General features: G+C 39.2%; 1 protein-coding gene across 1 annotated transcript; it reads right to left on the bottom strand.

The window, feature by feature from the left end:
* Positions 1-2,345: 2,345 nt before the first annotated feature.
* On the bottom strand, positions 2,346-8,318 carry LOC139070562 (uncharacterized). The gene is made up of 8 exons (XM_070553032.1): positions 8,182-8,318; positions 7,576-7,697; positions 7,063-7,212; positions 5,497-5,614; positions 5,093-5,315; positions 2,789-2,944; positions 2,469-2,546; positions 2,346-2,416 (listed from the first exon to the last, which is right to left on the bottom strand). Exons 1-8 carry the CDS (start codon positions 8,230-8,232, stop codon positions 2,361-2,363), a joined length of 954 nt encoding a protein of 317 aa, XP_070409133.1. The 5' UTR covers positions 8,233-8,318; the 3' UTR covers positions 2,346-2,360.
* Positions 8,319-10,257: the final 1,939 nt, after the last annotated feature.

Genomic DNA, 10,257 nt, shown 5'->3' with positions numbered 1-10,257 from the left:
TTCTGTTTTTTTGAAGCACTTCGTGATTCTCTTTTTGTGAAGCACCTCGTGATTCTGTTTTTGTGAAGAACCTCGTGATTCTGTTTTTGTGAAGCACCTCGTGATTCTGTTTTTGTGAAGCACCTCGTGATTCTGTTTTTGTGAAGCACCTCGTGATTTTGTTTTTGTGAAGCACCTCCTGATTTTGATTTTGTGAAGCACCTCGTGATTTTGTAAAGCACCTCGTGATTTTGTTTTTGTGAAGCACCTCGTGATTTTGTTTTTGTGAAGCACCTCGTGATTTTGTTTTTGTGAAGCACCTCGTGATTCTGTTTTTGTGAAGCACCTTGTGATTTTGTTTTTGTGAAGCCCCTCGTGATTTTTTTTTGTGAAGCTCCTCGTGATTTTGTTTTTTTGAAGCACCTCGTGATTTTGTTTTTGTGACGCACCTCGTGATTTTGTGAAGCACCTCGTGATTTTGTTTTTGTGAAGCACCTCGTGATTTTGTTTTTGTGAAGCACCTCGTGATTTTGTGAAGCACCTCGTGATTTTGTATTTGTGTAGCACCTCGTGATTTTGTTTTTTCAAAGCACCTCGTGATTTTGTTTTTGTGAAGCACCTCGTGATTTTGTTTTTGTGAAGCACTTCGTGATTCTGTTTTTGAGAAGCACCTCGTGATTCTGTTTTTGTGAAGCACCTCGTGATTTGTTTTTGTGAAGCACCTCGTGATTCTGTTTTTGTGAAGCACCTCGTGATTTTATTTTTGTGAAGCACCTGGTGATTTTGTTTTGGTGAAGCACCTCGTGATTTTGTTGTTGTGAAGCACCTGGTTATTTTGTTTTTGTGAAGCACCTCGTGATTGTGTCTTTGTGAAGCACCTCGTTATTTTGTCTTTGTGAAGCACCTCTTGATTCTGTTTTTGTGAAGCACCTGGTAATTCTGTTTTCGTGAAGCACCTCATGATTTTGTTTTTGTGAAGCACCTCGTGATTCTGTTTTTGTGAAGCACCTCATGATTTTGTTTTTGTGAAGCACCTCGTGATTCTTTTTTTGTGAAGAACCTCGTGATTTTGTTTTTGTGAAGCACCTGGTGATTTTGTTTTTGTGAAGCACCTCGTGATTTTGTGAAGCACCTCGTGATTTTGTGAAGCACCTCGTGATTTTGTGAAGCACCTCGTGATTTTGTGAAGCACCTCGTGATTTTGTTTGTGTGAAGCACCTCGTGATTTTGTTTTTGTGAAGCACCTCGTGATTTTGTTTTTGTGAAGTACCTGGTGATTTTGTTTTTGTGAAGCACCTTGTGATTTTGTTTTTGTGAAGCACCTCGTGATTTTGTTTTTGTAAAGCACCACTGATTTTGTTTTTTTGAAGCACCTCGTGATTTTGTTTTTGTGAAGCACCTCGTGATTTTGTGAAGCACCTCGTGATTTTGTTTTTGTGAAGCACCTCGTGATTTTGTTTTTGTGAAGCACCTCGTGATTTTGTTTTTGTGAAGCACCTCGTGATTTTGTTTTTGTGAAGCACCTCGTGATTCTGTTTTTGTGAAGCACCTCGTGATTCTGTTTTTGTGAAGCACCTCGTGATTTTGTGTTTGTGAAGCACCTCGTGATTTTGTTTTTGTGAAGCACCTCGTGATTTTTTTATGAAGCACCTCGTGATTTTGTTTTTGTAAAGCACCACTGATTTTGTTTTTTTGAAGCACCTCGTGATTTTGTTTTTGTGAAGCACCTCGTGTTTTTGTGAAGCACCTCGTGATTTTGTTTTTGTAAAGCACCACTGATTTTGTTTTTGTGAAGCACCTGGTGATTTTGTTTTTGTGAAGCACCTCTTGATTGTGTCTTTGTGAAGCACCTCGTGATTTTGTCTTTGTGAAGCACCTCTTGATTCTGTTTCTGTGAAGCACCTCGTGATTCTGTTTTCGTGAAGCACCTCATGATTTGTTTTTGTGAAGCACCTCGTGATTCTGTTTTTGTGAAGCACCTCGTGATTTTGTTTTTGTGAAGCACCTCGTGATTCTTTTTTTGTGAAGAACCTCGTGATTTTGTTTTTGTGAAGCACCTGGTGATTTTGTTTTTGTGAAGCACCTCGTGATTTTGTGAAGGACCTCGTGATTTTGTGAAGCACCTGGTGATTTTGTTTTTGTGAAGCACCTCGTGATTCTTTTTTTGTGAAGAACCTCGTGATTTTGTTTTTGTGAAGCACCTGGTGATTTTGTTTTTGTGAAGCACCTCGTGATTTTGTGAAGGACCTCGTGATTTTGTGAAGCACCTGGTGATTTTGTTTTTGTGAAGCACCTCGTGATTTTGTGAAGGACCTCGTGATTTTGTGAAGCACCTCGTGATTTTGTTTTTGTGAAGCACCTCGTGATTTTGTTTTTGTGAATCACCTGGTGATTTTGTTTTTGTGAAGCACCTTGTGATTTTGTTTTTGTGAAGCACCTCGTGATTTTGTTTTTGTAAAGCACCACTGATTTTGTTTTTTTTGAAGCACCTCGTGATTTTGTTTTTGTTAAGCACCTCGTGATTTTGTTATTGTGAAGCACCTCGTGTTTTTGTTTTTGTGAAGCACCTCGTGATTTTGTTTTTATGAAGCACCTCGTGATTTTGTTTTTGTGAAGAACCTCGTGATTCTGTTTTTGTGAAGCACCTCGTGATTCTGTTTTTGTGAAGCACCTCGTGATTCTGTTTTTGTGAAGCACCTCGTGATTTTGATTTTGTGAAGCACCTCGTGATTTTGTGAAGCACCTCGTGATTTTGTGAAGCACCTCGTGATTTTGTGAAGCACCTCGTGATTTTGTTTTTGTGAAGCACCTCGTGATTTTGTTTTTGTGAAGCACCTCGTGATTTTGTTTTTGTGAAGCACCTCGTGATTCTGTTTTTGTGAAGCACCTCGTGATTTTGTTTTTGTGAAGCCCCTCGTGATTTTGTTTTTGTGAAGCTCCTCGGTATTTTGTTTTTGTGAAGCACCTCGTGATTTTGTTTTTGTGACGCACCTCGTGATTTTGTGAAGCACCTCGTGATTTTGTTTTTGTGAAGCACCTCGTGATTTTGTTTTTGTGAAGCACCTCGTGATTTTGTGAAGCACCTCGTGATTTTGTTTTTGTGTAGCACCTCGTGATTTTGTTTTTTCGAAGCACCTCGTGATTTTGTTTTTGTGAAGCACCTCGTGATTTTGTTTTTGTGAAGCACCTCGTGATTCTGTTTTTGAGAAGCACCTCGTGATTCTGTTTTTGTGAAGCACCTCGTGATTTTGTTTTTGTGAAGCACCTCGTGATTCTGTTTTTGTGAAGCACCTCGTGATTTTATTTTTGTGAAGCACCTGGTGATTTTGTTTTGGTGAAGCACCTCGTGATTTTGTTGTTGTGAAGCACCTGGTTATTTTGTTTTTGTGAAGCACCTCGTGATTGTGTCTTTGTGAAGCACCTCGTGATTTTGTCTTTGTGAAGCACCTCTTGATTCTGTTTTTGTGAAGCACCTGGTGATTCTGTTTTCGTGAAGCACCTCATGATTTTGTTTTTGTGAAGCACCTCGTGATTCTGTTTTTGTGAAGCACCTCATGATTTTGTTTTTGTGAAGCACCTCGTGATTCTTTTTTTGTGAAGAACCTCGTGATTTTGTTTTTGTGAAGCACCTGGTGATTTTGTTTTTGTGAAGCACCTCGTGATTTTGTGAAGCACCTCGTGATTTTGTGAAGCACCTCGTGATTTTGTGAAGCACCTCGTGATTTTGTTTTTGTGAAGCACCTCGTGATTTTGTTTTTGTGAAGCACCTCGTGATTTTGTTTTTGTGAATCACCTGTTGATTTTGTTTTTGTGAAGCACCTTGTGATTTTGTTTTTGTGAAGCACCTCGTGATTTTGTTTTTGTAAAGCACCACTGATTTTGTTTTTTTTGAAGCACCTCGTGATTTTGTTTTTGTGAATCACCTGGTGATTTTGTTTTTGTGAAGCACCTTGTGATTTTGTTTTTGTGAAGCACCTCGTGATTTTGTTTTTGTAAAGCACCACTGATTTTGTTTTTGTGAAGCACCTCGTGATTTTGTTTTTGTGAAGCACCTCGTGATTCTGTTTTTGTGAAGCACCTCGTGATTCTGTTTTTGTGAAGCACCTTGTGATTTTGTGTTTGTGAAGCACCTCGTGATTCTGTTTTTGTGAAGCACCTGGTGATTTTGTTTTTGTGAAGCACCTCGTGATTCTGTTTTTGTGAAGCACCTTGTGATTTTGTGTTTGTGAAGCACCTCGTGATTCTGTTTTTGTGAAGCACCTCGTGATTTTATTTTTGTGAAGCACCTGGTGATTTTGTTTTGGTGAAGCACCTCGTGATTTTGTTGTTGTGAAGCACCTGGTTATTTTGTTTTTGTGAAGCACCTCGTGATTGTGTCTTTGTGAAGCACCTCGTTATTTTGTCTTTGTGAAGCACCTCTTGATTCTGTTTTTGTGAAGCACCTGGTAATTCTGTTTTCGTGAAGCACCTCATGATTTTGTTTTTGTGAAGCACCTCGTGATTCTGATTTTGTGAAGCACCTCATGATTTTGTTTTTGTGAAGCACCTCGTGATTCTTTTTTTGTGAAGAACCTCGTGATTTTGTTTTTGTGAAGCACCTGGTGATTTTGTTTTTGTGAAGCACCTCGTGATTTTGTGAAGCACCTCGTGATTTTGTGAAGCACCTCGTGATTTTGTGAAGCACCTCGTGATTTTGTGAAGCACCTCGTGATTTTGTTTTTGTGAAGCACCTCGTGATTTTGTTTTTGTGAAGCACCTCGTGATTTTGTTTTTGTGAAGTACCTGGTGATTTTGTTTTTGTGAAGCACCTTGTGATTTTGTTTTTGTGAAGCACCTCGTGATTTTGTTTTTGTAAAGCACCACTGATTTTGTTTTTTTGAAGCACCTCGTGATTTTGTTTTTGTGAAGCACCTCGTGATTTTGTGAAGCACCTCGTGATTTTGTTTTTGTGAAGCACCTCGTGATTTTGTTTTTGTGAAGCACCTCGTGATTTTGTTTTTGTGAAGCACCTCGTGATTTTGTTTCTGTGAAGCACCTCGTGATTCTGTTTTTGTGAAGCACCTCGTGATTCTGTTTTTGTGAAGCACCTCGTGATTTTGTGTTTGTGAAGCACCTCGTGATTTTGTTTTTGTGAAGCACCTCGTGATTTTTTTATGAAGCACCTCGTGATTTTGTTTTTGTAAAGCACCACTGATTTTGTTTTTTTGAAGCACCTCGTGATTTTGTTTTTGTGAAGCACCTCGTGTTTTTGTGAAGCACCTCGTGATTTTGTTTTTGTAAAGCACCACTGATTTTGTTTTTGTGAAGCACCTGGTGATTTTGTTTTTGTGAAGCACCTCTTGATTGTGTCTTTGTGAAGCACCTCGTGATTTTGTCTTTGTGAAGCACCTCTTGATTCTGTTTCTGTGAAGCACCTCGTGATTCTGTTTTCGTGAAGCACCTCATGATTTGTTTTTGTGAAGCACCTCGTGATTCTGTTTTTGTGAAGCACCTCGTGATTTTGTTTTTGTGAAGCACCTCGTGATTCTTTTTTTGTGAAGAACCTCGTGATTTTGTTTTTGTGAAGCACCTGGTGATTTTGTTTTTGTGAAGCACCTCGTGATTTTGTGAAGGACCTCGTGATTTTGTGAAGCACCTGGTGATTTTGTTTTTGTGAAGCACCTCGTGATTTTGTGAAGGACCTCGTGATTTTGTGAAGCACCTCGTGATTTTGTTTTTGTGAAGCACCTCGTGATTTTGTTTTTGTGAATCACCTGGTGATTTTGTTTTTGTGAAGCACCTTGTGATTTTGTTTTTGTGAAGCACCTCGTGATTTTGTTTTTGTAAAGCACCACTGATTTTGTTTTTTTTGAAGCACCTCGTGATTTTGTTTTTGTTAAGCACCTCGTGATTTTGTTATTGTGAAGCACCTCGTGTTTTTGTTTTTGTGAAGCACCTCGTGATTTTGTTTTTATGAAGCACCTCGTGAATTTGTTTTTGTGAAGAACCTCGTGATTCTGTTTTTGTGAAGCACCTCGTGATTCTGTTTTTGTGAAGCACCTCGTGATTCTGTTTTTGTGAAGCACCTCGTGATTTTGATTTTGTGAAGCACCTCGTGATTTTGTGAAGCACCTCGTGATTTTGTGAAGCACCTCGTGATTTTGTGAAGCACCTCGTGATTTTGTAAAGCACCTCGTGATTTTGTTTTTGTGAAGCACCTCGTGATTTTGTTTTTGTGAAGCACCTCGTGATTTTGTTTTTGTGAAGCACCTCGTGATTCTGTTTTTGTGAAGCACCTCGTGATTTTGTTTTTGTGAAGCCCCTCGTGATTTTGTTTTTGTGAAGCTCCTCGGTATTTTGTTTTTGTGAAGCACCTCGTGATTTTGTTTTTGTGACGCACCTCGTGATTTTGTGAAGCACCTCGTGATTTTGTTTTTGTGAAGCACCTCGTGATTTTGTTTTTGTGAAGCACCTCGTGATTTTGTGAAGCACCTCGTGATTTTGTTTTTGTGTAGCACCTCGTGATTTTGTTTTTTCGAAGCACCTCGTGATTTTGTTTTTGTGAAGCACCTCGTGATTTTGTTTTTGTGAAGCACCTCGTGATTCTGTTTTTGAGAAGCACCTCGTGATTCTGTTTTTGTGAAGCACCTCGTGATTTTGTTTTTGTGAAGCACCTCGTGATTCTGTTTTTGTGAAGCACCTCGTGATTTTATTTTTGTGAAGCACCTGGTGATTTTGTTTTGGTGAAGCACCTCGTGATTTTGTTGTTGTGAAGCACCTGGTTATTTTGTTTTTGTGAAGCACCTCGTGATTGTGTCTTTGTGAAGCACCTCGTGATTTTGTCTTTGTGAAGCACCTCTTGATTCTGTTTTTGTGAAGCACCTGGTGATTCTGTTTTCGTGAAGCACCTCATGATTTTGTTTTTGTGAAGCACCTCGTGATTCTGTTTTTGTGAAGCACCTCATGATTTTGTTTTTGTGAAGCACCTCGTGATTCTTTTTTTGTGAAGAACCTCGTGATTTTGTTTTTGTGAAGCACCTGGTGATTTTGTTTTTGTGAAGCACCTCGTGATTTTGTGAAGCACCTCGTGATTTTGTGAAGCACCTCGTGATTTTGTGAAGCACCTCGTGATTTTGTTTTTGTGAAGCACCTCGTGATTTTGTTTTTGTGAAGCACCTCGTGATTTTGTTTTTGTGAATCACCTGTTGATTTTGTTTTTGTGAAGCACCTTGTGATTTTGTTTTTGTGAAGCACCTCGTGATTTTGTTTTTGTAAAGCACCACTGATTTTGTTTTTTTTGAAGCACCTCGTGATTTTGTTTTTGTGAATCACCTGGTGATTTTGTTTTTGTGAAGCACCTTGTGATTTTGTTTTTGTGAAGCACCTCGTGATTTTGTTTTTGTAAAGCACCACTGATTTTGTTTTTGTGAAGCACCTCGTGATTTTGTTTTTGTGAAGCACCTCGTGATTCTGTTTTTGTGAAGCACCTCGTGATTCTGTTTTTGTGAAGCACCTTGTGATTTTGTGTTTGTGAAGCACCTCGTGATTCTGTTTTTGTGAAGCACCTGGTGATTTTGTTTTTGTGAAGCACCTCGTGATTTTGTTTTTGTGAAGCACCTCGTGATTTTGTTTTTGTAAAGCACCACTGATTTTGTTTTTTTGAAGCACCTCGTGATTTTGTTTTTGTGAAGCACCTCGTGATTTTGTGAAGCACCTCGTGATTTTGATTTGTGAAGCACCTCGTGATTTTGTTTTTGTGAAGCACCTCGTGATTTTGTTTTTGTGAAGCACCTCGTGATTTTGTGAAGCACCTCGTGATTTTGTGAAGCACCTCGTGATTTTGTTTTTGTGAAGCACCTCGTTATTTTGATTTTGTGAAGCACCTCCTGATTTTGTGAAGCACCTCGTGATTTTGTGAAGCACCTCGTGATTTTGTGAAGCACCTCGTGATTTTGTAAAGCACCTCGTGATTTTGTTTTTGTGAAGCACCTCGTGATTTTGTTTTTGTGAAGCACCTCGTGATTTTGTTTTTGTGAAGCACCTCGTGATTTTGTTTTTGTGAAGCACCTCATGATTCTGTTTTTGTGAAGCACCTCGTGATTCTGTTTTTGTGAAGCACCTCGTGATTCTGTTTTTGTGAAGCACCTGGTGATTTTGTTTTTGTGAAGCACCTCGTGATTTTGTTTTTGTGAAGCACCTCGTGATTCTGATTTTGTGAAGCACCTCGTGATTCTGTTTTTTGAAGCACCTCGTGGTTCTGTTTTTGTGAAGCATCTCGTGATTCTGTTTTTGTGAAGCACCTTGTGATTCTGTTTTTGTGAAGCACCTCGTGATTATGTTTTTGTGAATCACCTCGTGATTTTGTTTTTGTGAAGCACCTCGTGATTTTGTGAAGCACCTTGTGATTTTGTGAAGCACCTCTTTATTTTGTGAAGCACCTCGTGATTTTGTAAAGCACCTCGTGATTTTGTGAAGCACCTCGTGATTTTGTGAAGCACCTCGTGATTTTGTTTTTGTGAAGCACCTCGTGATTTTGTTTTTGTGAAGCACCTCGTGATTTTGTTTTTGTGAAGCACCTCGTGATTTAGTTTTTGTGAAGCACCATGTGATTTTGTTTTTGTGAAGCACCTCGTGATTTTGTTTTTGTGAAGCACCTCGTGATTTAGTTTTTGTGAAGCACCATGTGATTTTGTTTTTGTGAAGCACCTGGTGATTTTGTTTTTGTGAAGCTCCTCGTGATTTTGTTTTTGTGAAGCACCTCGTGATTTTGTAAAGCACCTCGTGATTTTGTGAAGCAACTCGTGATTTTGTGAAGCACCTCGTGATTTTGTTTTTGTGAAGCACCTCGTGATTTTGTTTTTGTGAAGCACCTCGTGATTTTGTTTTTGTGAAGCACCTCGTGATTTTGTTTTTGTGAAGCACCTCGTGATTTTGTGAAGCACCTCGTGATTTTGTTTTTGTGTAGCACCTCGTGATTTTGTTTTTTCGAAGCACCTCGTGATTTTGTTTTTGTGAAGCACCTCGTGATTTTGTTTTTGTGAAGCACCTCGTGATTCTGTTTTTGAGAAGCACCTCGTGATTCTGTTTTTGTGAAGCACCTCGTGATTTGTTTTTGTGAAGCACCTCGTGATTCTGTTTTTGTGAAGCACCTCGTGATTTTATTTTTGTGAAGCACCATGTGATTTTGTTTTTGTGAAGCACCTGGTGATTTTGTTTTTGTGAAGCACCATGTGATTTTGTTTTTGTGAAGCACCTGGTGATTTTGTTTTTGTGAAGCACCTCGTGTTTTTGTGAAGCACCTCGTGATTTTGTTTTTGTAAAGCACCACTGATTTTGTTTTTGTGAAGCACCTGGTGATTTTGTTTTTTTGAAGCACCTCGTGATTGTGTCTTTGTGAAGCACCTCGTGATTTTGTCTTTGTGAAGCACCTCTTGATTCTGTTTCTGTGAAGCACCTCGTGATTCTGTTTTCGTGAAGCACCTCATGATTTTGTTTTTGTGAAGCACCTCGTGATTCTGTTTTTGTGAAGCACCTCGTGATTTTGTTTTTGTGAAGCACCTCGTGATTCTTTTTTTGTGAAGAACCTCGTGATTTTGTTTTTGTGAAGCACCTGGTGATTTTGTTTTTGTGAAGCACCTCGTGATATTGTGAAGCACCTCGTGATTTTGTGAAGCACCTCGTGATTTTGTTTTTGTGAAGCACCTCGTGATTTTGTTTTTTTGAATCACCTCGTGATTTTGTTTTTGTGAATCACCTCGTGATTTTGTTTTTGTGAAGCACCTCGTGATTTTGTTTTTTTGAATCACCTCGTGATTTTGTTTTTGTGAATCACCTCGTGATTTTGATTTTGTGAAGCTTCTCGTGATTCTGTTTTTTTGAAGCACCTCGTGATTCTCTTTTTGTGAAGCACCTCGTGATTCTGTTTTTGTGAAGAACCTCGTGATTCTGTTTTTGTGAAGCTCCTCGTGATTCTGTTTTTGTGAAGCACCTCGTGATTCTGTTTTTGTGAAGCACCTCGTGATTTTGTTTTTGTGAAGCACCTCCTGATTTTGATTTTGTGAAGCACCTCGTGATTTTGTGAAGCACCTCGTGATTTTGTGAAGCACCTCGTGATTTTGTAAAGCACCTCGTGATTTTGTTTTTGTGAAGCACCTCGTGATTTTGTTTTTGTGAAGCACCTCGTGATTTTGTTTTTGTGAAGCACCTCGTGATTCTGTTTTTGTGAAGCACCTCGTGATTTTGTTTTTGTGAAGCCCCTCGTGATTTTTTTTTGTGAAGCTCCTCGTGATTTTGTTTTTT

This window comes from Nothobranchius furzeri, chromosome 7, assembly GCF_043380555.1.
Source record: "Nothobranchius furzeri strain GRZ-AD chromosome 7, NfurGRZ-RIMD1, whole genome shotgun sequence".
Lineage (NCBI taxonomy): Eukaryota > Metazoa > Chordata > Actinopteri > Cyprinodontiformes > Nothobranchiidae > Nothobranchius > Nothobranchius furzeri.
The sequence above is the reverse complement of the archived record's forward strand: the minus strand, read 5'-3'. Positions and strand labels throughout refer to the sequence as shown.

Coding starts and splice junctions, on each gene's coding strand:
- LOC139070562 (XM_070553032.1), bottom strand. CDS start 8,232: ATGCTTCACAAAAACAGAACCACGAGGTGCTTCAAAAAACAGAATCAC. Junction 7,698..8,181: donor TCAAAAAACAGAATCACGAG/GTGCTTCACAAA, acceptor CAAAATCACGAG/GTGCTTCACAAATCAAAATC. Junction 2,945..5,092: donor CACAAAAACAAAATCACGAG/GTGCTTCACAAA, acceptor CAAAATCACGAG/GTGCTTCACAAAAACAAAAT.